Source organism: Miscanthus floridulus, chromosome 18, assembly GCF_019320115.1.
Source record: "Miscanthus floridulus cultivar M001 chromosome 18, ASM1932011v1, whole genome shotgun sequence".
NCBI lineage: Eukaryota > Viridiplantae > Streptophyta > Magnoliopsida > Poales > Poaceae > Miscanthus > Miscanthus floridulus.
In genome coordinates this window covers 75,934,970-75,956,872 of record NC_089597.1, presented here as the reverse complement: position 1 = coordinate 75,956,872, position 21,903 = coordinate 75,934,970, and the positions used below count along the sequence as shown (strand labels likewise).

The following is a 21,903-nucleotide window of genomic DNA, read 5'->3' as shown; positions in this document are numbered from 1 at the left end:
AAAATTCAGTGCCGGAGCTCTACTCATTTAACTTCTACGTTCTTACAGCTCTTCACATAATAAAGGAGACCATAAGCATAAGATAATTTGGCAAAGGATTATTAGCACTGAATTCACATAAAGAAGACCATAAGCTTCAGATGATATTGATAAGATCTCAGGCTGATACGATCTCAGGCTAATATGATCTCATTGGTAATTCAAGTAAAAAATACATAGTGTTGACTTGGCAAAATAGTTCAAGAAATCACTCTATTCGAACTACAATATATTGGCATGGTTTTTAAATCTTGCCAAGGTTGGCTTCGACCTTCCTTCTGAGATCCCCGATAATCTTAGACATGTCGTCTATCATCTTTCCTTGGTGCTCGAGGCTGTTTTTCATGGCATCAACCTTCTTTTGTCTATTGACAGCCCATACTCAGTAAGACTAATTTTCAATTAAGGGCTGTGTCATCGTGTAAGTATGGAATCTGTCAAAAATAATACATGCCAAAAATAATACATGTCAAATGAAGTGGGTTGTGTAGTACAAATTACATGCATCCGTGCAAGAAGATACCTGGTGGTCTGACACGTCCTCCTCATCACTCCAGTCCTGACACCCATTCAAGCATCTACGGATCTCATGGCTCCAGCAGTTGCAGCACCATGCCAACAGGTCGTCGATGCCACCGACAGGATTTAGGCATGGAGAGACATTGTTCTTGCAGTTGCGGCACAAATACTTATTACATCGGCCGTCGTCAGGGCAGAATTCATGATTGCACACCTGAAATATAATGGATCATATAAAAGAGCCAATGCATCTATCCCTCGTGGAATCAGACCAAACACTCATTAGCACTTGAAAAAAATTTGCATAGAAATATGCAAGCATGAGCTATGGACTCGATTGCATAGAAACAAACAGGCATAGGTGTTTCCAATTCAACTACAAATAGATCTCTAAAAATTCATCATTCCACAGACATACCTCGTTGGGTGACCTGGGCCTTTTGATAGGAAGATCACATCCTCCGTTCACGCAAGCATTGCGACGACCGCGATTCCAGTTCCAGCAGTTGCAGCAGCTGAAGCCGTCTCTCCCTCTCGGGGAGAGGCATGGAGAGACTCCGTTCACATAGTTCACGCAGTCAGGGGCCAAGCACCTTTCGGCGCTCTTCTTCAGAGCCGTGGATTTTCCCATCTTCATCTTCTTCTCAGCCGATGATTTTCCTGGATTCATCTCTAGACAGCGTGGATGTGGCCGGAGACGCAGTGAAGGCGGAGATCAGCGGCGGCGGCGCGTCGAGCTCCAGCCGGCGGCGGGCTAGGGCTAGGGCTAAGGCTACGGCTCTGAGCGGCCCCTTTAGGGTTCTAAGGTGGTGGCGCGGTGCTCTGGACATACTGTTTATAGGGGTGGGCGCGGGGAACCTTGGGGGCCACGATCGAGGGGATCGGGCGGCAGTGGCTATGCCCGGTTGATGCGGCATGGCGGGGCACGTTCGATGGAGGGGAGGGGTAGTGGGCTTTGGCCCAGAGGCAAAATAGAGGGGAGTAGGGGAGAACCGCTCTGTGTCCGTCTCCAGGGAAGGAGGCGACACTGTGCATGGACCCGCTGACATGCGGGCCCTGCAGGTCAGCGACAGGGGCGCGGGCACAGGGCGCTGGGCCACGTCGCCTGTTGTTGCGGGGCTGGCCTGTTGTTGCTGATGGGCTACTGCTTGCTGGGCTTCGGGCCAAGAGAGGGAAAGGGCTTTTGACGAATCAGGTTTTTAAATATTCCTAATAATTTTTGAGTTTTGAAATACAGCTTTGAACTTGATTTTGAAATAAAATTTAACAAAATCTAATTATTTTATAAATAGATCAAAAATTTGATTCGAACTTACGTAGAATTTTATAAATTCAATTTTGACAACAATACAAATTTATGCAAAGGCATGAATGCAACATCCCTCAATTTAAAATTTTTAAATTTATCTAAAGTTCCCATTTTGCTCATTTTGAAATACTATGCACTCCTGCTGAAAGCAACAGCTTGTCTCCCAACCGTGGATACTTACTTAGTTTCCTTTGCACTCATCTTTGTTGGTTTTCATGAGGCTCTCAGATCAGGCACTGAAAGTGACAGTTGGAGAAATGCAAACTGGTGGATAAACATGGCCAAACACTCATGGTCACTGAAGTTAGCCTGCTTTATTTTTCTCCAAATGTCTCACCTTCAGACACGATGCTTGATGTCTGTCTATGCGCACTACAAATTGTAGTGTACCTACAACATATGAGCCGATTGGATATAGAAGGGAGCTTCTGTGTTTGCATCATGGCATGTGACATTTGATTTGTGGATTATTAGAGGGAACTGAAACCACATGTCTTATCAAGACATACACAAACAGTTACTACTAACTACTTCCAAAATCAGGCACAATACCAAACAGTTACTACTAACTACTTCCAAAATCAAGACATACACAACCAAACAGTTTTACCCATGAAAAATATCAGTGAACTCACCAATGCCCTTGATGTCAAGAGCTCCAGACGCCACCTCTGGCTCCGGGGAAGATCTCGCGGTGGCACAGCTCCCCACGACCACCGCCGGATTCGCCCAGCTCGTCGACTCCAGAGCTCGATTCGCCCGCTTCGGGGCCCCGTTGATTTGCCTGCATGAGCTCGGATTGGAGGTGGTGCTTCTGATTCCCGCTGGTCGGAGGCGGAGGCACGAGGGCATGTGGGTTTCTCTAGTGTGGATACGGGGCTGCATGGGCGTCAGGTTCATCATTGGGGAGGCGGCGGTGGCACGCACCAGGGCAGGGAAGGGGACGTAGCCCCACGGGGCGAAGGCGAGGAGCAGCGGCGGCGAAGCAGCATAGCAGGAGGAGGGGACGGTAGGAGGGCCTCCGTGATGGCGGCAGCCTGGGCCTGGCAGCCAGTGGGTGTGGGATCTGGGAAGTGCATCTAAGGGGGGGCGGTGGACGCGGGGAGGGAGAAGCTCGGTAACGCCGGCGATGGCGGATTAGACGAGGGCGTCTAGCTCGGTCAACTGAGGAACGGGAGTTCGGACAAGGTAATGACCACCCGGCCCCATGTGGCAGTGGAAAGGAGAGAGGGAGGGCTGCGGTTGGTTTGCTGGGCCGGGTAGTGGGCTGTGGCCCAGAACGAAAATAGAGGGGAGTGCGAGAGCAGTGGAGAAGGAAGTCAACTACATGCTTGGTTTAGTCCCACCTCGCTTGCATATCAATCAAAAGCACAGCTTAAAAGCGCAGGCAAACTAGCCTGAACAACTCGTGTATCAGAAAAAGTTTAATGTTTACCAATTACCATTGTTTGAAGGCAAAGCAAACCGCAGAGACTGTCTTGTGGAGATCTTCGTTGGCATAGCTGTTAGGAAACAAATGACGTACTCAGACGAGCAGGGATGAGGTGGAATCACGAAGGAGGCATTCTATCAAACAGGTGGCGTGCGCTGCAGTTAGGCTCACCACCGGACAAAGTGCCGGATATATTTGTTTCTAATCAAATGCGTTCTCGTGGATTTCGAATCCATGTTCAGGAGAACTCAGCCAAAAGAAGACGAGCACGCACTTACCTGAATCTCGCGAATTCAACCGCCGTGACCGAACAGCATCAAGTGAAGAAGGCTTGTTGGATCGGGAAGAAACGAACGCAGAAGAGAGGGAGCGAGAATCCAAAGGGGAACACCACCATGCAGGTGGGCTAGAGCAGAAGGATGGCTGGCGGGCTAGACACAGTCCCTCTAATCTTCACCAACCATTCTCTTTTTCCTGGGCCTGGGTCAGTCAGTGCCGTGGATGCGCGGTAGCACGCCGCAGCTCATTGTCATGGCACTATGACCAGGTCACAGCGGCGCCGAATGCTGGTTCGCAGAGGCAAACTAGGACCTCATAACAATTTTAATAACAATTTTACTACTACTTCTTCTGTTCCAAATTCTTCGAACCATAGTTCAACTTAGCTCTACTAGTAAGTTAAAATTTTGTTTAAAAACACACAAATTCATCAAATTCTTCGTAAAATATATTTGATCATGTATTTATCAAAACTATCACACGTCAATATATCTTAGAATTTTACTAAATTCTCGATTATATTAGCTTTGTATTTAGTTAAAAATTTCAATAAAAAGATACACGGTTTTATGAAATCTTTATAATTTTACTAAATTCTCGATTATATTAGCTTTGTATTTAGTTAAAAATTTTAATAAAAAGATACACGGTTTTATGAAATCTCCATAAAATATATTTTAATCATGTACTTTCTCTGTCCCAAATTATAAGATGTTAGGCATAATATATATTTAGGAGTGTAGCAAAAGCTATGAATCTACAAAAGCCAAAACGTCTTATAATTTAGAACGCAGGAAGTATTTATTTGAACTACAACATGTTAATATATTTCTGAAGTGTTGGTCCAAGGTACTAAAGTTTAGCTCGAAGACAAAACAAAAGTGGACTATAATTTAAACTAAAACATAATTAGAATTATTATAGTATGATTTAGGACCAAAGAATACAATTTCGAATGAAGGGAGCAACTTTCAATCAAATTGTGATAGAACATTCTAATTCTTCTTAACCAACAGCCTGATATTGTATTTATTAAAGATTGTTATGATCTCGAGATTGACAAAGACACCACAGACGCCTCGCTGTCGACGGTAATGCCGCCTACTACTGAAAGCACAATGCCGTTAAATCCTGGAATAAATCCAAAAAAATACAAGCACTCATACTAAGTCGAGAACTTTAAATCCGAGTGAGCAGGGTTCCACCACAAAGAATCTAACCAAGTGAGATAGACTCTTAGGCTGACCATTGTGGCTTATTAGCCTTACTTTTGTGATCGAGTCAGCTACCCAACGCCGGGTCGATCAAGCCAATTCTGTTCCCTAGCCACGGCTCGACACATCCTCCGATAGTCCCTTTTTCTCGGCTTAAAACCAATACGAATTGCTCCTATGATTCCCAGCGCTTTTATCCAATCCATCGCCCGTCCTTGGTCACAAAGGAAACAAGAAATGTTGTCCTGATTCGTAGTCCAGCACGTCCCATGCATTGCAAGCTAGAAAAAGAACTTTGCATCTGGTTCTCTAGTTTGGTTTTCTAGTTTTCGAGAGAAGCTTCACATCTTCCAAGTTCCAACGGCATTCGACGAACACCCTATACGCTCGTGCTCTCCCGTTCCGGTTGTGTGTTGCCAACGGTACGTCAGTCCATCCGTAATGAAGTATGTACATCATTTGTCCAGCACCACAGAAAAGCAAGGGTCGCATGGTGCTGAGCAACAAGGATTTATTTATTTACCACTGAAATTTACAAGCTACAGCAGTAGCATAAACGTAGCATCCCAACATCTCTGTCACGTACAGTGACATACATAGGACTAGAATAACATCAACGGGCATCACGAAGACAGTGAGCAGCATCCACTCACAATCAACACAAAGTAGCAAAAGAACCAAGCTGAACCATCAGACCGAGATTACATATACCATGCAAACCACAAGCCCGATCGATATTCACGCAAAAGGATATCAGCATTCATAATCTGCGGTTTATCCTAGTTCTGCTTCTTGGATTTGACCGGACCCCTGGGGATTTTGCTCAGGACCTTGGCATCCAGCACCTCATACTGCTTGAGGGCCTCGGTGTGTGCCCTTCCAGCGAAATGGTCCACCTTGTCCTGGTACTTGTCGTACAATATTGGCACCGTGTGGAGCAACAGGACGGCTGTTTGATTCAATTGATCAGTCTAGCAGCTTACAGTATGATGAGAAATTACAAAACAAGTACTCCCTCCATTATAAATTATAAGATGTTTTGTTTTTTCTAGATACGTAACTTTTGTTATGAACTTAGGTACACACACTATGTCTAGGTAATTATTAAAAGCAATCTAGAAAAGCTAAAACGTCTTATGTTTTGGAACAGAAGGAGTACTGTGTATGTTCGAAGAGAGTTACCAATGTATATCAAGGTGAGGAGGTCACAGCTGCTTCCAAATACAGAGTTAACCCACAGCCCCACGATCACCTAAGTTAACATGCAAAAGAAGTTGAACAATCTCAAATCAGTGACAAGCATGAGATGAAAATCAAGTGTTTAGCTGTTATAAGAGCATAAACATACAAACAAAAACTTCTTCAGATCATGCCCCATTGCAATCTCATGGAATAAGTGAAGTGCTCTGTTGATGTCATTGCATAATGCTCGTGAAACATTCACAATAAGATCCTCAGGTATCTGCACTACTGGAATATCTGGTGGACTCCTGCAGAGGCAACACATTGACATAAATAAGATGGATTTCTGCCTTAAATGGAATATGTGAGGATCATCCTATGTCTCAATACTCACTTCTTGATAAAGGTGGTAGCTTTGGACCAGAGGAATAAGACAGCAAGCACACCAATCAGTACATGGGATATCAGAGTCAGGAGATGGTAATCAAGCACTTCGAACAGAACCCAGATGACAGTTGCACCCCCTATTACAACAGCAGAAGTTTTCTTGTCTTTCCATAATAGGACATCAGCAGCTGCAGAAAGTTTTCCACAAGGAGCAGAATTAGAACAAAAAGATAACAGCAATGACCTAAGCTAAATGGCAGGTCTTCCACTCAATTGAGGTTGACTCATGATTTAAAGATGTATTCATACATCAATTTCATACCATTAGTCAGAGGAAGAATACTTAATAAGACACATAAAGATCCACATAAAAAATAATCTACATTGATTATTTATTGAAAGTGTTTTTCCCTCTCTTTTTGTCCCATTAATCTATCTTGCACTATGACCATGGCCACCTGGCACAGAAGGAGAAAAATTAAATTGTATGTTGGAAAATATTTGAACTCTTGATCAAACAACAATTAACCTTCTGGCCTGGCATTAAGGCTTGCATATAAAATTGTGGAGATTTCCACTCGAACTTTAGTATCCATCTTAAATTCATTTTTCTTCTCCAATGACTATCAAGCATCGACATTCCCGTTCCACTCCTGATCCACCTATCTTTAGCACCATATACCATTTTCCCCTTTACATTAGCAATAAGTCATAGTCACGCAGCAAATTATTATTGTCCATCTCTTCCATTACCATAAGGCTAACCTCCTCTTGTCCTAGTCTTGATATATCATGAACTTCACTAGCTACAGCCATTTTGTTTTTTTTCAGGTACATGGTCCCTTAGTAAGCCTATGCCTGTACGAATAACAAGAATGATGTGCCAAGTTTTCAGGTACCCAGCTCAGTATGCAGTTCATGAGCATTTTCCAGCTGCCTGACATTGAAACATTCCTGCCCCACGTGTGTTCCAATAAACTTCAGCCAATATATTTCCCCTTTCAAATGAAAAGAAAGAAAAATAGTATTTCTGAGGATGACACAAAAATATCTAGATACACTTGTAACTGGTATTGTGCATCTCCTTCAGTACACTGAGTTTGACCTGCTCCTGTTCTAATCGTTGCATCCATAGTTTCAGCCATATAATACTCTTATATAGGAACAAACTAAAAATTTACCATAGCAAGTGATCATTCACAAAGAATTCACTTATCATTACACTAGAACTAGAAAATAGAAGCACATTTTCAAACATCACTGTGTATGGTAGCATGTTAAAAATTAAAATTTGTTATCAAAGCAGATTATCTAGATTTTTAACTGTAAATGATTAAAAAAGAGGAGTCAGAAGCTATATGATTCAAGTGTAGATTCACTTATACAATTCTATTGCTGTAACCACCTGTCAAAAGCCATTAACATCTTCTCGAGTGTAACATTGTGTCCCTAGGGAAAATGGACAAAACAAAAGGCATCGTTTCTAATGAAAAGGCCAACTTGCGCTTTTATACTTCTCACCATCATTGCGTTACCCCCAAATATTCTTAGTCTCCCTCCACGCCGACTTTGCGCGGCCTTCCTCTTGGCAATGATTATCCTCCCTATCCACTCTAATATCTCATTAACTCTAATCTCTTCCCCAGACTCTAATTGCCATTGATTACAGCCGGCACCGCCTGGGATACCGTCCTGGCTGCATGCAGCCGGTCCCCGGCTGCCCCACGACATGAGTCCAATAAACAATGAATCTAAAGATTCTAGTTGCATATTTTATTTTTGGCAGCATTTTCCTGGGGTGAAACTAATATCAATATTCTTTAAATCAGCAATTTTGAAGGTACGTTTCTTTGCAGTCGCAAATTATTAGCTTTTCTTAGAACATATTTCTGATCTGGAAAGCTTAGCTGAAGCCTGAAACATGCATAAGCTACTAGTTTATTAATAACTAGTCTAAACCCTGACAGCATGCTCCACAGCTGTGAATTAGATCTAAGGGATGCTAACACCACGAAGGAACAACCATTCCCACTTCCCAGTCCACAAATTAAGTAAACCCAAGGCAGACGGTTTCAGGGGAGGAGACGTTTCCTGAGCATATTTTTATCAAAGCAAAGCAATCCGTTTGTACACGAAGCCGAGTAATTTTGATCTTCTAGCCGCCTAGTGCAAAACTCTTGCAGAGGACCGAATAAAATTCTTTTATCTTAGAAAAACAAGTTCAGTTAAGCATCTAACCTCCAAAAAACCAAGGGCAGCACAGGACATCTAACACAATAAAATAATCGATAGCACACCCGTTATTATTTTTGAACAAAATTTGACACACCTAATATCCTGCACAAATTGATTTGAATAATTTTCGCAAAAAAAAAACTCTGAATAAATAATCAAGTTCATCCCGTGCGTTATCTCATCTGTGGTCAACAATAACCAGAAAGAAACAAACCACAACTCCTGTTGTCAATAAGAAACCAGAACTCCAAGCTAACACCATACGATTGATTTTTTTTTTTTTTTTGAAGAATCGACACCAGTACGATTGAATTGAAGCACAGAAAGAAAACCAGCACAGAAGCGAGAAAAGGAAGAAAGAAATCCGTACTTTTACCGCCCCCAAGGGCCTTGTGCACGGAGGTGTCCTCTCCAAGAAGCCTGAATCCCCGGGACCTTACCTCCGGCGCCGGGGCAGACACCATCTCCGTTGAGGCGCCGTCACCAGCAGGCTGCAGGGGCGGGTCCGAGGAGCCCTCGGCTGGGGCCGCCGCGGTCGTTGGCGGCGAGCCAACGTTCTCCTCCGCCGGATCGGCCATGGCACCCAAAGAAAACAAGCTATGAGAGGAAGCGAACCTTTCCCCTTACTCTCTATCTGTCGGTCTCCTAAAGTGCAAGCTGTGTGGTTTTTGCTTATGCTCTCGCCGCCTTTTCTTCGTGGGGGCAAGAAGATAGAGCGAGTGCTGGATGGAGATCTCTAGAATACGGCGCGAAAGAAACGGCCGTCACGACTCACGACGTGTCGCCGCTCCTCGTTATCGACCTGCTACGTGTACACAGAAGGATTTATATGACGAAGGGTGGCTTCGAGGGAAAATAAAATTATGCGGCCACCGTCGCAACGCAGGCCAGCGTGCGGCACCGCTGATTGCTTTCGTATCATGGTGCTGCTTTATTTTTTGTCCATCTATATAAACCTAGCCCATTAAGCTCATGTAATCCTATAGAAATTTTTTACAATAATTGAGGAAAAATTCGATGGCTGACATCGACCAAGAGCGGCCAATCCGACGGCAACAAAGGTAGGAGGCAACGGGAGGCAATGGGATGGAGGCAACGAGAGGTGATTGCTGTGTCTATGATCGGTGGGCTATATGCGCAAAAATCGCCTTCCATTACCTCCGCAAATGTGGGGATTAGGACTGGGCGGTAATTCCATTCTCGTAGTTTTTTTTGATAAAGGGTAAAACGGTAACTCTATAAATGCAAAAATAATGTTTTGAGTAATATAGTTAGGATGGATAATACAATTAGTATAGTTAGTTAAATGAATATGTCGTTTACTTCTTCTAGGGTTCCACCGCCGCCGTCCTGCGAGCCGCCGCCGCCGCCGATGGGAGGAGGCCGGGCGTAGGGCAACGGGCCACCCCTACCCCTCGTTCCTCCTCGCCGTCATCCGCTCGGGCGTCGCCCTCCTCCTCGCCGTACTCCGCTCGGGCGCCGCCCTCGGCGTTCGTCCATGGTGGAGCAAGAGGAGGTAGGAGAGGATGGGGGCCATGAAACCTAGATCCAAGCGCGCCATGAGGAGGAGGCGCCGGCGCCGACACCGACGCTAGTGCTGGCGTGCTGCACACGACTAGGGGCAGGTTCGACACCGCCGCAGTGCTATCTGCGATGGGCAGGTTCGGCGTCATGCGCCTCGCGCTGGCGCCGCCGGCGCTGCTGGCCATCGTGCGCACCGCCAAGGAAGCGGACGCGGGCACTGCCGCCCACGTGGCCACGCTCTTGGCGGTGAACTGCGGCGGCGCACCCCTCGCGGCTGACCTCATTGCGCGCTTCTCGCGCACTTTACCCGGCGTAGGCGTTACCCAGGTTGGTTTCTCGCTGCTGCAAGTTCATGTCTTTTGATTCTTAGTTCAGAGAATATTGTAACTACTAGAGTAGTTCATACAAATCACTTGCAATTGTGTGTTCATCATAGCATACAGTGCTTGTTCCCAATTGGCAAAAGGGGTATGGTCTTACAGGATTGATGGTTTTCGTATACTAGGTTAGAAACTGTCAAGTATGCTCTCTTTAGTTAGTGAATTATTTATTGACAAATCTCATTTGCAGATATGAGCTTGAATTAAATGTTCTTGGACTTAGGTTTTTAGTTTGACACAGCCATCATGTGTAATTTTGAGTTTTGTGAAAATAAGTATGAAGAGCGACTAATACAACTATAGTTATGTCAGCCGGTTCAACTTTGACTTTTATAGTTTGCAGAATTTCTGGTGGCTTGGTTGGAGCATTTGTAACATTGGGCAGGATTGACATGTCATTCAACACATTAGTGCGAGAGAGGAACGCTATGCTTCCTACAATTTCATCAAAGGTAATTTATATAGTGAAAAAACACTTGCTTTGATTTGGAATTTGCTGCTCATACTTTATGCTCAACATTCAATGTAGATATTCAGCTCAGACCGAATTGTAAATTTATGCCATTCCATATTGACCCCTTGGGTTGTCTGATCTTTTTCCTAATGGCTAAAATTAGTTTCAAGAATGTGAAGGGTTGGATCACTCTGGAACTTTTATCTTATAGACTTCTAGTCTAGAATAAGATAAGAAGTGACTGTACAATTGAGTGAAATATTCTTCTCTTATATAGTGCAATCAATCAGTAGCTAATAAAGGCTTGGGCACTACTTGGAGATAATAATTATACTTATGACCTCATCTTTGCAGGATTGGATTGACATAGATTTTGGAATTGCTGAAGGTGTTGATTTCATCGCCGTATCATTTGTCAAGTCTGCTGAAGTAATTAATCATTTGAAGAGTTACATTTCTGCATGGAGCCGTGGAAGGTAAGTAGGATTATGTTTTGAAAGTTGTCACCTCGTCACATGTAGGATGTAGCTGAGTTTAATAGTAACATATTGATTATCCTTTTTTCCAAAACAGAAAGGTAGTGCTTTACTAGTCATGAGCTTGGTTCTGGATGATAACTTGATAAGTATCGGTGCATGTATTTAACGAATTCTTGAGTTTGTGTACATTAGTGTGGTTAGTGTGGAATCTGCCTTTTTTGTTTTAAATGGTTTGGTTGATAATTTGCATACTAGCAGTTTGGTTGTGGACACTGAAAACTGTAGCAGGTCTATATGCCCTGGTTTAAATGTGCCGAGTGACCATCACACTTAATGGCTTAGAAGTTAGATACCATACACGTGATGTTTTAATTTTATTTACAAGTTATTACTTGGTTGTCTAAATTGTAATTGTTTCATTGTTTGTCCCAGTGATATAGGGGTCATTGCAAAAATTGAGAGCATTGATGCTCTGAAGAACCTGGAGGAGATTATCCGTGCATCAGATGGAATAATGGTAGCCAGAGGGGACTTGGGGGCACAAATCCCCCTGGAACAGGTCCCTTCCATACAGAAGAGAATAGTTAGAATGTGCAGACATCTCAACAAGCCAGTCATTGTTGCTTCTCAGCTTCTGGAATCAATGATCGAGTATCCTACACCTACTAGGGCTGAGGTTGCTGATGTTTCTGAGGCAGTCCGCCAGCGTGCAGATGCTCTCATGCTTTCTGGTGAGTCAACCATGGGGAGGTATCCAGATAAGGCTCTCAGCGTGCTTAGGAGTGTTAGCCTGAGGATTGAAAGGTGGTGGAGAGAGAAGTGCCACGAGGCGCTGGAGCTTCAAGATGTCTCGTCTTCATTCTCTGATAAGATATCAGAGCAAATATGCAATTCAGCAGCCAAAATGGGTATACCCTGCACTACACCACTATCCACTGTAATTTTGTTATAAAAGCATATAAGTAACTACTGCATTTTAGTGCATCCTACTTGTGCTTCTGACTCTGAGATTAACCTTGAAGCTAGTTTGTGTCTCATATATTCAGAACTAGTTCAGATACTTTGCATCCTGCCTTGTGCATAGTGGCTGCATCTACATAAACATTTGAACTGATCGTGGATATGTGCGACTGCATGTCGACTTATTTAAACTGATCTTACTGATCTTGTTTCTTTAGGATTGCAACATCTCTGCTGATATTTGATTTGTGCTGACAGCACTGCCTGACTGTCTCTTGCTACTAAAGGGTTTGGAAAGTGATGAGGCAGAAGATGTGAAGTAGTTGATCTACGCTTTTCACGACTCGAGAGATGACTACAAAGATAGCGAACGTTAGAGCTCCAAGATGCTTATGTTATCCTTTAATTAGCAACGGCTTCTGAACTTGTGTTATCTCTATGTATACTATGTTAGGTTATCCTTGAATTGAGGTCAGGAATCAAAATGCTTATGTAAAAGTCATTTTTGTTGCTAATTTCTATTTGGGAAGCTAAGGATGATGACCTGGCATTGCTGTGAACAACTCATATGGCGTATCAAAAGCAAATATTTCCTGATATTGCCAGTATTGCAAATATTTCCTGTTATTGCCAGTATCGCCGCAGTGGCCTGGCATCAATTTACGCGTCAATTTCAATTTCATGGCTCGTGTCAATTTCAATGCACTAATGGTCTAGTTTACCCTATCAACTTCACTCTAGAACCGATCAGTGACTCATGCAAACAGCCCTGGCTATTCGTGTGCTGCGCTTAGGGGCCAAAATCATCAATGCTATACTCTGGAAGCAAGGAAGTGCAGATATTCAGAAGAATCAGAACCATCATTCAGTTCAGACATCACACTGGCCGAGTCTATGGTCGGTTCAAACAACAATAGAAAGAAAAATTCAGTGCCGGAGCTCTACTCATTTAACTTCTACGTTCTTACAGCTCTTCACATAATAAAGGAGACCATAAGCATAAGATAATTTGGCAAAGGATTATTAGCACTGAATTCACATAAAGAAGACCATAAGCTTCAGATGATATTGATAAGATCTCAGGCTGATACGATCTCAGGCTAATATGATCTCATTGGTAATTCAAGTAAAAAATACATAGTGTTGACTTGGCAAAATAGTTCAAGAAATCACTCTATTCGAACTACAATATATTGGCATGGTTTTTAAATCTTGCCAAGGTTGGCTTCGACCTTCCTTCTGAGATCCCCGATAATCTTAGACATGTCGTCTATCATCTTTCCTTGGTGCTCGAGGCTGTTTTTCATGGCATCAACCTTCTTTTGTCTATTGACAGCCCATACTCAGTAAGACTAATTTTCAATTAAGGGCTGTGTCATCGTGTAAGTATGGAATCTGTCAAAAATAATACATGCCAAAAATAATACATGTCAAATGAAGTGGGTTGTGTAGTACAAATTACATGCATCCGTGCAAGAAGATACCTGGTGGTCTGACACGTCCTCCTCATCACTCCAGTCCTGACACCCATTCAAGCATCTACGGATCTCATGGCTCCAGCAGTTGCAGCACCATGCCAACAGGTCGTCGATGCCACCGACAGGATTTAGGCATGGAGAGACATTGTTCTTGCAGTTGCGGCACAAATACTTATTACATCGGCCGTCGTCAGGGCAGAATTCATGATTGCACACCTGAAATATAATGGATCATATAAAAGAGCCAATGCATCTATCCCTCGTGGAATCAGACCAAACACTCATTAGCACTTGAAAAAAATTTGCATAGAAATATGCAAGCATGAGCTATGGACTCGATTGCATAGAAACAAACAGGCATAGGTGTTTCCAATTCAACTACAAATAGATCTCTAAAAATTCATCATTCCACAGACATACCTCGTTGGGTGACCTGGGCCTTTTGATAGGAAGATCACATCCTCCGTTCACGCAAGCATTGCGACGACCGCGATTCCAGTTCCAGCAGTTGCAGCAGCTGAAGCCGTCTCTCCCTCTCGGGGAGAGGCATGGAGAGACTCCGTTCACATAGTTCACGCAGTCAGGGGCCAAGCACCTTTCGGCGCTCTTCTTCAGAGCCGTGGATTTTCCCATCTTCATCTTCTTCTCAGCCGATGATTTTCCTGGATTCATCTCTAGACAGCGTGGATGTGGCCGGAGACGCAGTGAAGGCGGAGATCAGCGGCGGCGGCGCGTCGAGCTCCAGCCGGCGGCGGGCTAGGGCTAGGGCTAAGGCTACGGCTCTGAGCGGCCCCTTTAGGGTTCTAAGGTGGTGGCGCGGTGCTCTGGACATACTGTTTATAGGGGTGGGCGCGGGGAACCTTGGGGGCCACGATCGAGGGGATCGGGCGGCAGTGGCTATGCCCGGTTGATGCGGCATGGCGGGGCACGTTCGATGGAGGGGAGGGGTAGTGGGCTTTGGCCCAGAGGCAAAATAGAGGGGAGTAGGGGAGAACCGCTCTGTGTCCGTCTCCAGGGAAGGAGGCGACACTGTGCATGGACCCGCTGACATGCGGGCCCTGCAGGTCAGCGACAGGGGCGCGGGCACAGGGCGCTGGGCCACGTCGCCTGTTGTTGCGGGGCTGGCCTGTTGTTGCTGATGGGCTACTGCTTGCTGGGCTTCGGGCCAAGAGAGGGAAAGGGCTTTTGACGAATCAGGTTTTTAAATATTCCTAATAATTTTTGAGTTTTGAAATACAGCTTTGAACTTGATTTTGAAATAAAATTTAACAAAATCTAATTATTTTATAAATAGATCAAAAATTTGATTCGAACTTACGTAGAATTTTATAAATTCAATTTTGACAACAATACAAATTTATGCAAAGGCATGAATGCAACATCCCTCAATTTAAAATTTTTAAATTTATCTAAAGTTCCCATTTTGCTCATTTTGAAATACTATGCACTCCTGCTGAAAGCAACAGCTTGTCTCCCAACCGTGGATACTTACTTAGTTTCCTTTGCACTCATCTTTGTTGGTTTTCATGAGGCTCTCAGATCAGGCACTGAAAGTGACAGTTGGAGAAATGCAAACTGGTGGATAAACATGGCCAAACACTCATGGTCACTGAAGTTAGCCTGCTTTATTTTTCTCCAAATGTCTCACCTTCAGACACGATGCTTGATGTCTGTCTATGCGCACTACAAATTGTAGTGTACCTACAACATATGAGCCGATTGGATATAGAAGGGAGCTTCTGTGTTTGCATCATGGCATGTGACATTTGATTTGTGGATTATTAGAGGGAACTGAAACCACATGTCTTATCAAGACATACACAAACAGTTACTACTAACTACTTCCAAAATCAGGCACAATACCAAACAGTTACTACTAACTACTTCCAAAATCAAGACATACACAACCAAACAGTTTTACCCATGAAAAATATCAGTGAACTCACCAATGCCCTTGATGTCAAGAGCTCCAGACGCCACCTCTGGCTCCGGGGAAGATCTCGCGGTGGCACAGCTCCCCACGACCACCGCCGGATTCGCCCAGCTCGTCGACTCCAGAGCTCGATTCGCCCGCTTCGGGGCCCCGTTGATTTGCCTGCATGAGCTCGGATTGGAGGTGGTGCTTCTGATTCCCGCTGGTCGGAGGCGGAGGCACGAGGGCATGTGGGTTTCTCTAGTGTGGATACGGGGCTGCATGGGCGTCAGGTTCATCATTGGGGAGGCGGCGGTGGCACGCACCAGGGCAGGGAAGGGGACGTAGCCCCACGGGGCGAAGGCGAGGAGCAGCGGCGGCGAAGCAGCATAGCAGGAGGAGGGGACGGTAGGAGGGCCTCCGTGATGGCGGCAGCCTGGGCCTGGCAGCCAGTGGGTGTGGGATCTGGGAAGTGCATCTAAGGGGGGGCGGTGGACGCGGGGAGGGAGAAGCTCGGTAACGCCGGCGATGGCGGATTAGACGAGGGCGTCTAGCTCGGTCAACTGAGGAACGGGAGTTCGGACAAGGTAATGACCACCCGGCCCCATGTGGCAGTGGAAAGGAGAGAGGGAGGGCTGCGGTTGGTTTGCTGGGCCGGGTAGTGGGCTGTGGCCCAGAACGAAAATAGAGGGGAGTGCGAGAGCAGTGGAGAAGGAAGTCAACTACATGCTTGGTTTAGTCCCACCTCGCTTGCATATCAATCAAAAGCACAGCTTAAAAGCGCAGGCAAACTAGCCACTTCAAACACCTGTACTACACTGCCTATGGTCTTAAACGTTTGTTACCTGTGCTAATTGGGCTGGCGCGGCCTGGTTGGGCTCCCTTGGAGGTCGAGCTAGACCTAGCCGTTGCTGGCCCTTAGCACCAATTTTTTTTTCAAACCATCTATTTTGTAATTGAAGTCCCTCTTGAAAACCTTTTTTTCAAACCATTTATTTTGTAATTGAATTTTTTTTGTATCTTCTAGTACTGATTTGTAATATAAAGCCGGACCTTAAAATAAAGAAACTCGGATTCACACATAAAAAACACGTGGATAGAGTGATCGGTTCAACCTATAAGTGCACTGGGATGACACATAGGAGTGATCGGTTCACTTCCTATCATGTTAGGTTAACGGTCTATTAGTCCACTGATCAAATGAGCCATGAGAATGTAGGTTCAGTACTTGTCGTCCTATGAGCACTAGTCTAGCTACTCAGAGGAGACATGAGAGTGATCGGTTGACTTTGTTATCGTGCTATTAGCCTGTTAGTCCACTCGGATGACACGTGATAGTGACGGATTAGTTTGTATCATGTTAAGGCTAGTGGTTCACTCTGTCGAGACATGAGAGTGATTGATTCACTTCCATTCACTTTAGGCCTTTTACTCCACTCAGTCAGTACGTGCAAACTAACTTTTCATTGCAACCCTACGTTAGGCCTTATTACAAATTACAAAATAGACAACACATAGTTCTAACTAGGCTCAAAATAGGCTACGAGTACTAGTCTACGTACTCAGACGATACATGAGAGTGGTCGGTTGACTTTGATAATGTGTTATTAGCCTGTTAGTCCACTCGGACGACACGTGACAGTGGCGGCTTAGTTTCGTAGCATATTATGGCTAGTGGTTCACTCTGGCGAGAGATGAGAGTGATCGATTCACTTCCTTTCACGTTAGGCCTTTTACTCCACTCAGTCAGTACGTGCAAGCTAACTTTTGCTTTTCAAAAAGTACAGTCAAATTTTGTTTAAGGACAAGGAGTCCACTAGTCTAGCATACCCTATCAAAGTCGCATTGACCATAGGACGTCGAATTTCTATTTTGGGTTGTGAATAGTTTTCATTGAAAAAATAATTGATCTTTTGAATTTACTAAAATTTTCCAATATTTAGTTAGAGGTTTAGTATTTCAAAATGTGCAAAATGGGAACTTTAAATAAATTTAAAAATTTTAAATTGAGGGATGTTGCATTCATGCCTTTGCATAAATTTTTAGTGTTGTGAAAATTGAATTTATAAAATTCGACGTAACTTCGAATCAAATTTTTGATGTATTTATAAAATAAATAGAGTTTTTAAAAGTTTATTTCAAAATCATGTTCAAAGCTGTATTTCAAAACTCAGAAATGTTAGGAATATTTCAAAATCTGATTCATCAGAAGCCCTTTCCCTCGCTTGGGCCGAAGCCTAGCAGGCAGCAGCCCATCAGCAATAACAGGCCCAGCACCCTGTGCCCGCGCCCCTGCCGCTGACCTGCGGGGCTCGCGTGTCAGCGGGTCCACGCACAGTGTCGCCTCCTTCCCTGGAGATGGACATAGAGCGGTTCTCCCCTACTCCCCTCTATTTTGCCTCTGGGCCAAAGCCCACTACCCCTCCCCTCCTTCGAACGTGCCCCGCCGCGCCACATCAACCGGGTGTAGCCACCGCCGCCCGATCCCCTCGAACGTGCCCCCCGAGGTTCCCCGTGCCCGCCCCTTATAAAGAGTAGGCTCAGAGCTCCGCGCCGCCACTTTTCATCCCTAAAGGGACCGCCAGGAGACCTAGCCCTAGCCCGCGCGCCACCATAGCCGCTGCCAGGAGGTCGACCCGCCGCCGCCGCCGCTGATCTCCGCCTTCACCGTGTCGCCGGCCACGAGAACCCTTCCACGACCTTCATTGCGAGGTGAGCAATCTGTTGATTGACATTCTTTCAATTTCATGTAATGGGATTGTCCAGAACATTGTGTTACATGTCCACTCACTTGTGTTCATAGCCATTTTGATCCTGTGGTTTATTCAATCAATATGTCCAATTGTCCAGCAGTCCCATTTGGTTGTTCCTTATTTTGCTAAATTCACATATCAAATGGATCTCCCGTAGAAGATCCACTGCAGCTATAAATGAATTTATTTGAATTTTTTAATAAATGTTTGCATAGTATATTGTACTATTGCAAGATTGGTTGCTCTCTGCAATTTGGTTTGCAGGTGTTGTATAAAGTTTGCCTAAAGCTGAAATGTTTATAATATCTCTATGGTGGAGCTTGTTTCTGTCACACCTTGGCTGGTTCCTAGTTCCTAAATGCATACAAACATAAGGTTGTTGTTTTAGAACATGTGCTGATGTCCAGGTTAGCTAATAGGTAGGCTAGCCTGTGCAGAACAGTAGAGCAATTGTGAGTCTGGGCTCACTAGCAAGCTTCCTTATGATTACTTGATCCCTCAAGCATCATTTGTCCTTTGATGTGGTTTTTTGCTTAACAAATACTGGTACCTTTTTTGCTTCCTAATGTCTGTTGAACAATCCATGAAATGTTTTGTTGAAATTTCCAGAAACATTTGATTTTGTTCAAATTTCAAACAAGCTACTAATGGGCAAACATGTTACACATCTCAGGAATTAATTTGGTAATTAAACTATTATTAGTTCATCATATATATTTTTGTTGCCCACTACCTTGTTCCGTAAAAACCTTAGGCACTACCACAACAGTTTTCAAGTCAGCTCATCTCCTTCAGTTCAGTCTTAGTGAAAATGTTGCTTGCTAATTGATGATCCCTATATGGTAGAGACACTTATGAACAGCTGCTTTTAGCTGTATATGCTACACACTGCAATTGATCTATTAATCAACATGTTATTGTTCTACTTCTCAGGACATGCAGGAAAAGCGAAAAGATAAACTTTGGGAATTAAATCATATATGTTGTGCTTTCATGTTTCAAGTTTGCACCGAATACAATACTGATAAATATTGTAAACAAACTTCCGAAGGGTCCTCTCATTATGGACGTTGTCCCATTCGCAGTACTGGTTGTGCTCGTCGATGAAATCCTTCACATACCACTGCTCTGTGTTCGGATCCTGTGCAATAACAAGTTGAGCACGGCATCCACAACGAGTGATATTCCGCAGCCTCTGCTTCTTGATCTCCCTCCTCACCTCCTTCTCTGCGTGGAAATCTTCACAGCTGCAAACAAACTTCCGAAGGGTCCTCTCATTATGGACGTTGTCCCATTCGCAGTATTCCTTTCTCACACTAAATCCTTTCTCATAAGCGTAGTTGTTATAAAACTCAAATCCGTCGTCCTCACTGCCAAACATCTTCATAACAATTTCACTATACTCCAGCAAAGAATCATCATCCGACATTTCCTCCTGAAAAATGAAGCTTTCATTAGGATGCACAGGTTTTCATTATTGAAATTCACTTTGCACTTGAAGTTTCAAATTTCAGCAACCTGCCATGTTCTAAAACAACAGCCTATGTTTATATGCATTTAGAAACTTGGAACCAGCCAAGGTGTAACAGAAACAAGCTCCACCAAGGTGTAATAGAAACTAGCCAAGGTGCATGAGCAGTGACCTATTATATCCAAAAATAATACAAGACAACCCCGACAAGAGGGAAAGATAATCACATAACTAAAACATCAATAAGCTTCACTAACACCAAGTGAATCCACAACTGGAGGAAAAGCAATAGCTATGCTAATTACATAACGTGCAGGAGCCTGGTTCAAACTCAGACCCAGGACATGACTCCACCACTGTGAGCGCCAATTCCAAGGACACATGGCCTGCTGAGCCGAACCAGAGCAACGGTGGGGTAGTTGCCAGTGGTGTCGTGAGTAAGGCGGCAGAGAAGGAGAAGGAGGTGGCGAATGGTGTATCCAAGCTGCAGATTATCCGCGGACCCTCCTCCCGTGTGGGTGGGATGCTTCTGCGGGAGGTTGCACGGGAGAGGGTTGATCTGGTCGCAGAGAAGATGAAGGTGATGCCGGAGGAGCACCTGGAGGAGGTCAAGAATGAGCTCAGGTCGATTCTGGAGGGCACTGGAGGTTCTCACCACATCGAGGAGTTCTTGTACTTGCAGAAGCTTGTGCAGGACAGGGATGATTTGACACCATCCATGCTTTCAGTGGCGCACCATGTTCAGCTTGAGATCCTTGTTGCAATCAAGACTGGGATAGAGGCCTTTCTGCACCCCAGCGTTACCATTCCACACAATCGCTTGGTGGAGGTCTTCTTGTACAAGAGGTGCCGGAACATTGCTTGCCAGAGTGCTCTCCCAGCTGAGGAGTGCAGATGCAATGTGTGTGCTAGCAGGAATGGCTTTTGCAACCTGTGCATGTGTGTGATCTGCAACAAGTTTGATTTTGAGGTCAATACATGCCGTTGGATTGGTTGTGATTTCTGCTCTCACTGGACACATACAGATTGTGCAATTCACAACGGCCAGATAGGAATGGGACAATCAGTGAAAAGCAGCATTGGTCATGCTAAAATGCTTTTTAGGTGCCGGGCTTGCCAGAGAACCTCAGAGCTTCTTGGTTGGGTTAAGGATGTCTTCCAACAATGTGCTCCTGGTTGGGATAGGGATGCCTTGTTACGTGAGCTTGAGTTTGTTTGTAAGATATTCCGTTTAAGTGAGGATGCAAAAGGGAGAGTGTTGTTTAGGAAATGTCTAGATCTGATTGAAAGGCTGAATGCTCCAGCTGATTCCATCAATCCTAGGGTGATACTACAAGCACTCCAAGGTCAGTCACTCACTCCGTCTATTTTCCCTGGCTGAAAGTCTATTTTTTTTTCTTGAACTCGCGGGAGAGCTGCGTATCTTTGTATTAAGAAGAAAAGGAGGCAAGAGCCCTTACAACACACACCCACACTCCTAAGCTCTTAGAAAAACACACGCGCCTTTTACTAAGACAAACTATTTTCCCTTGCTGAAACATAAGTTTGCATTTGACTTGTTACCTGTTAGCTTCTTATTTCTAAGTCTGCTTAGTTACTGTTTCATGGCACCCTGTTGACTATGAAAATTGTTTACTCCTTCCGATCCCAAATATAAGTCCATTTATCTCTGTCCAAGGTCAAACTTTTTTTAGCTTTGGCCATCATTGACCAAATAGTTATATAGATTGATAACATGAGGTTGATGTTACTGCATGTCTGCATTTATCATGAAACATACTTCGGTAATATATAACACTTTCTATTATTAGTCAAAGTGTAGTGAATGGAATCAGAGTGAACACAAACCAAATTGATTCGAGGTTTCATCATGTGATCGGATTACAGGGGAGTTGG

At 44.3% G+C, this 21,903-nt stretch overlaps 3 protein-coding genes across 3 annotated transcripts; 2 read left to right on the top strand and 1 right to left on the bottom strand.

The window, feature by feature from the left end:
- Positions 1-5,286: 5,286 nt before the first annotated feature.
- Positions 5,287-9,375, bottom strand: LOC136520737 (reticulon-like protein B2). The gene is made up of 5 exons (XM_066514384.1): positions 8,967-9,375; positions 6,369-6,549; positions 6,141-6,282; positions 5,975-6,044; positions 5,287-5,741 (listed from the first exon to the last, which is right to left on the bottom strand). The coding sequence occupies exons 1-5, from the start codon at positions 9,172-9,174 to the stop codon at positions 5,572-5,574; spliced, it is 771 nt and encodes a 256-aa protein (XP_066370481.1). The 5' UTR covers positions 9,175-9,375; the 3' UTR covers positions 5,287-5,571.
- Positions 9,376-10,267: 892 nt separating this feature from the next.
- On the top strand, positions 10,268-13,110 carry LOC136524036 (pyruvate kinase isozyme A, chloroplastic-like). The gene is made up of 7 exons (XM_066517521.1): positions 10,268-10,447; positions 10,557-10,588; positions 10,691-10,723; positions 10,844-10,952; positions 11,309-11,430; positions 11,866-12,341; positions 13,028-13,110. Exons 1-7 carry the CDS (start codon positions 10,268-10,270, stop codon positions 13,108-13,110), a joined length of 1,035 nt encoding a protein of 344 aa, XP_066373618.1.
- Positions 13,111-14,920: 1,810 nt separating this feature from the next.
- On the top strand, positions 14,921-21,388 carry LOC136524035 (OBERON-like protein). Its single transcript, XM_066517520.1, has 3 exons — positions 14,921-14,935; positions 15,845-15,944; positions 20,316-21,388. Exons 1-3 carry the CDS (start codon positions 14,921-14,923, stop codon positions 21,386-21,388), a joined length of 1,188 nt encoding a protein of 395 aa, XP_066373617.1.
- The last annotated feature ends 515 nt before the right edge of the window (positions 21,389-21,903 follow it).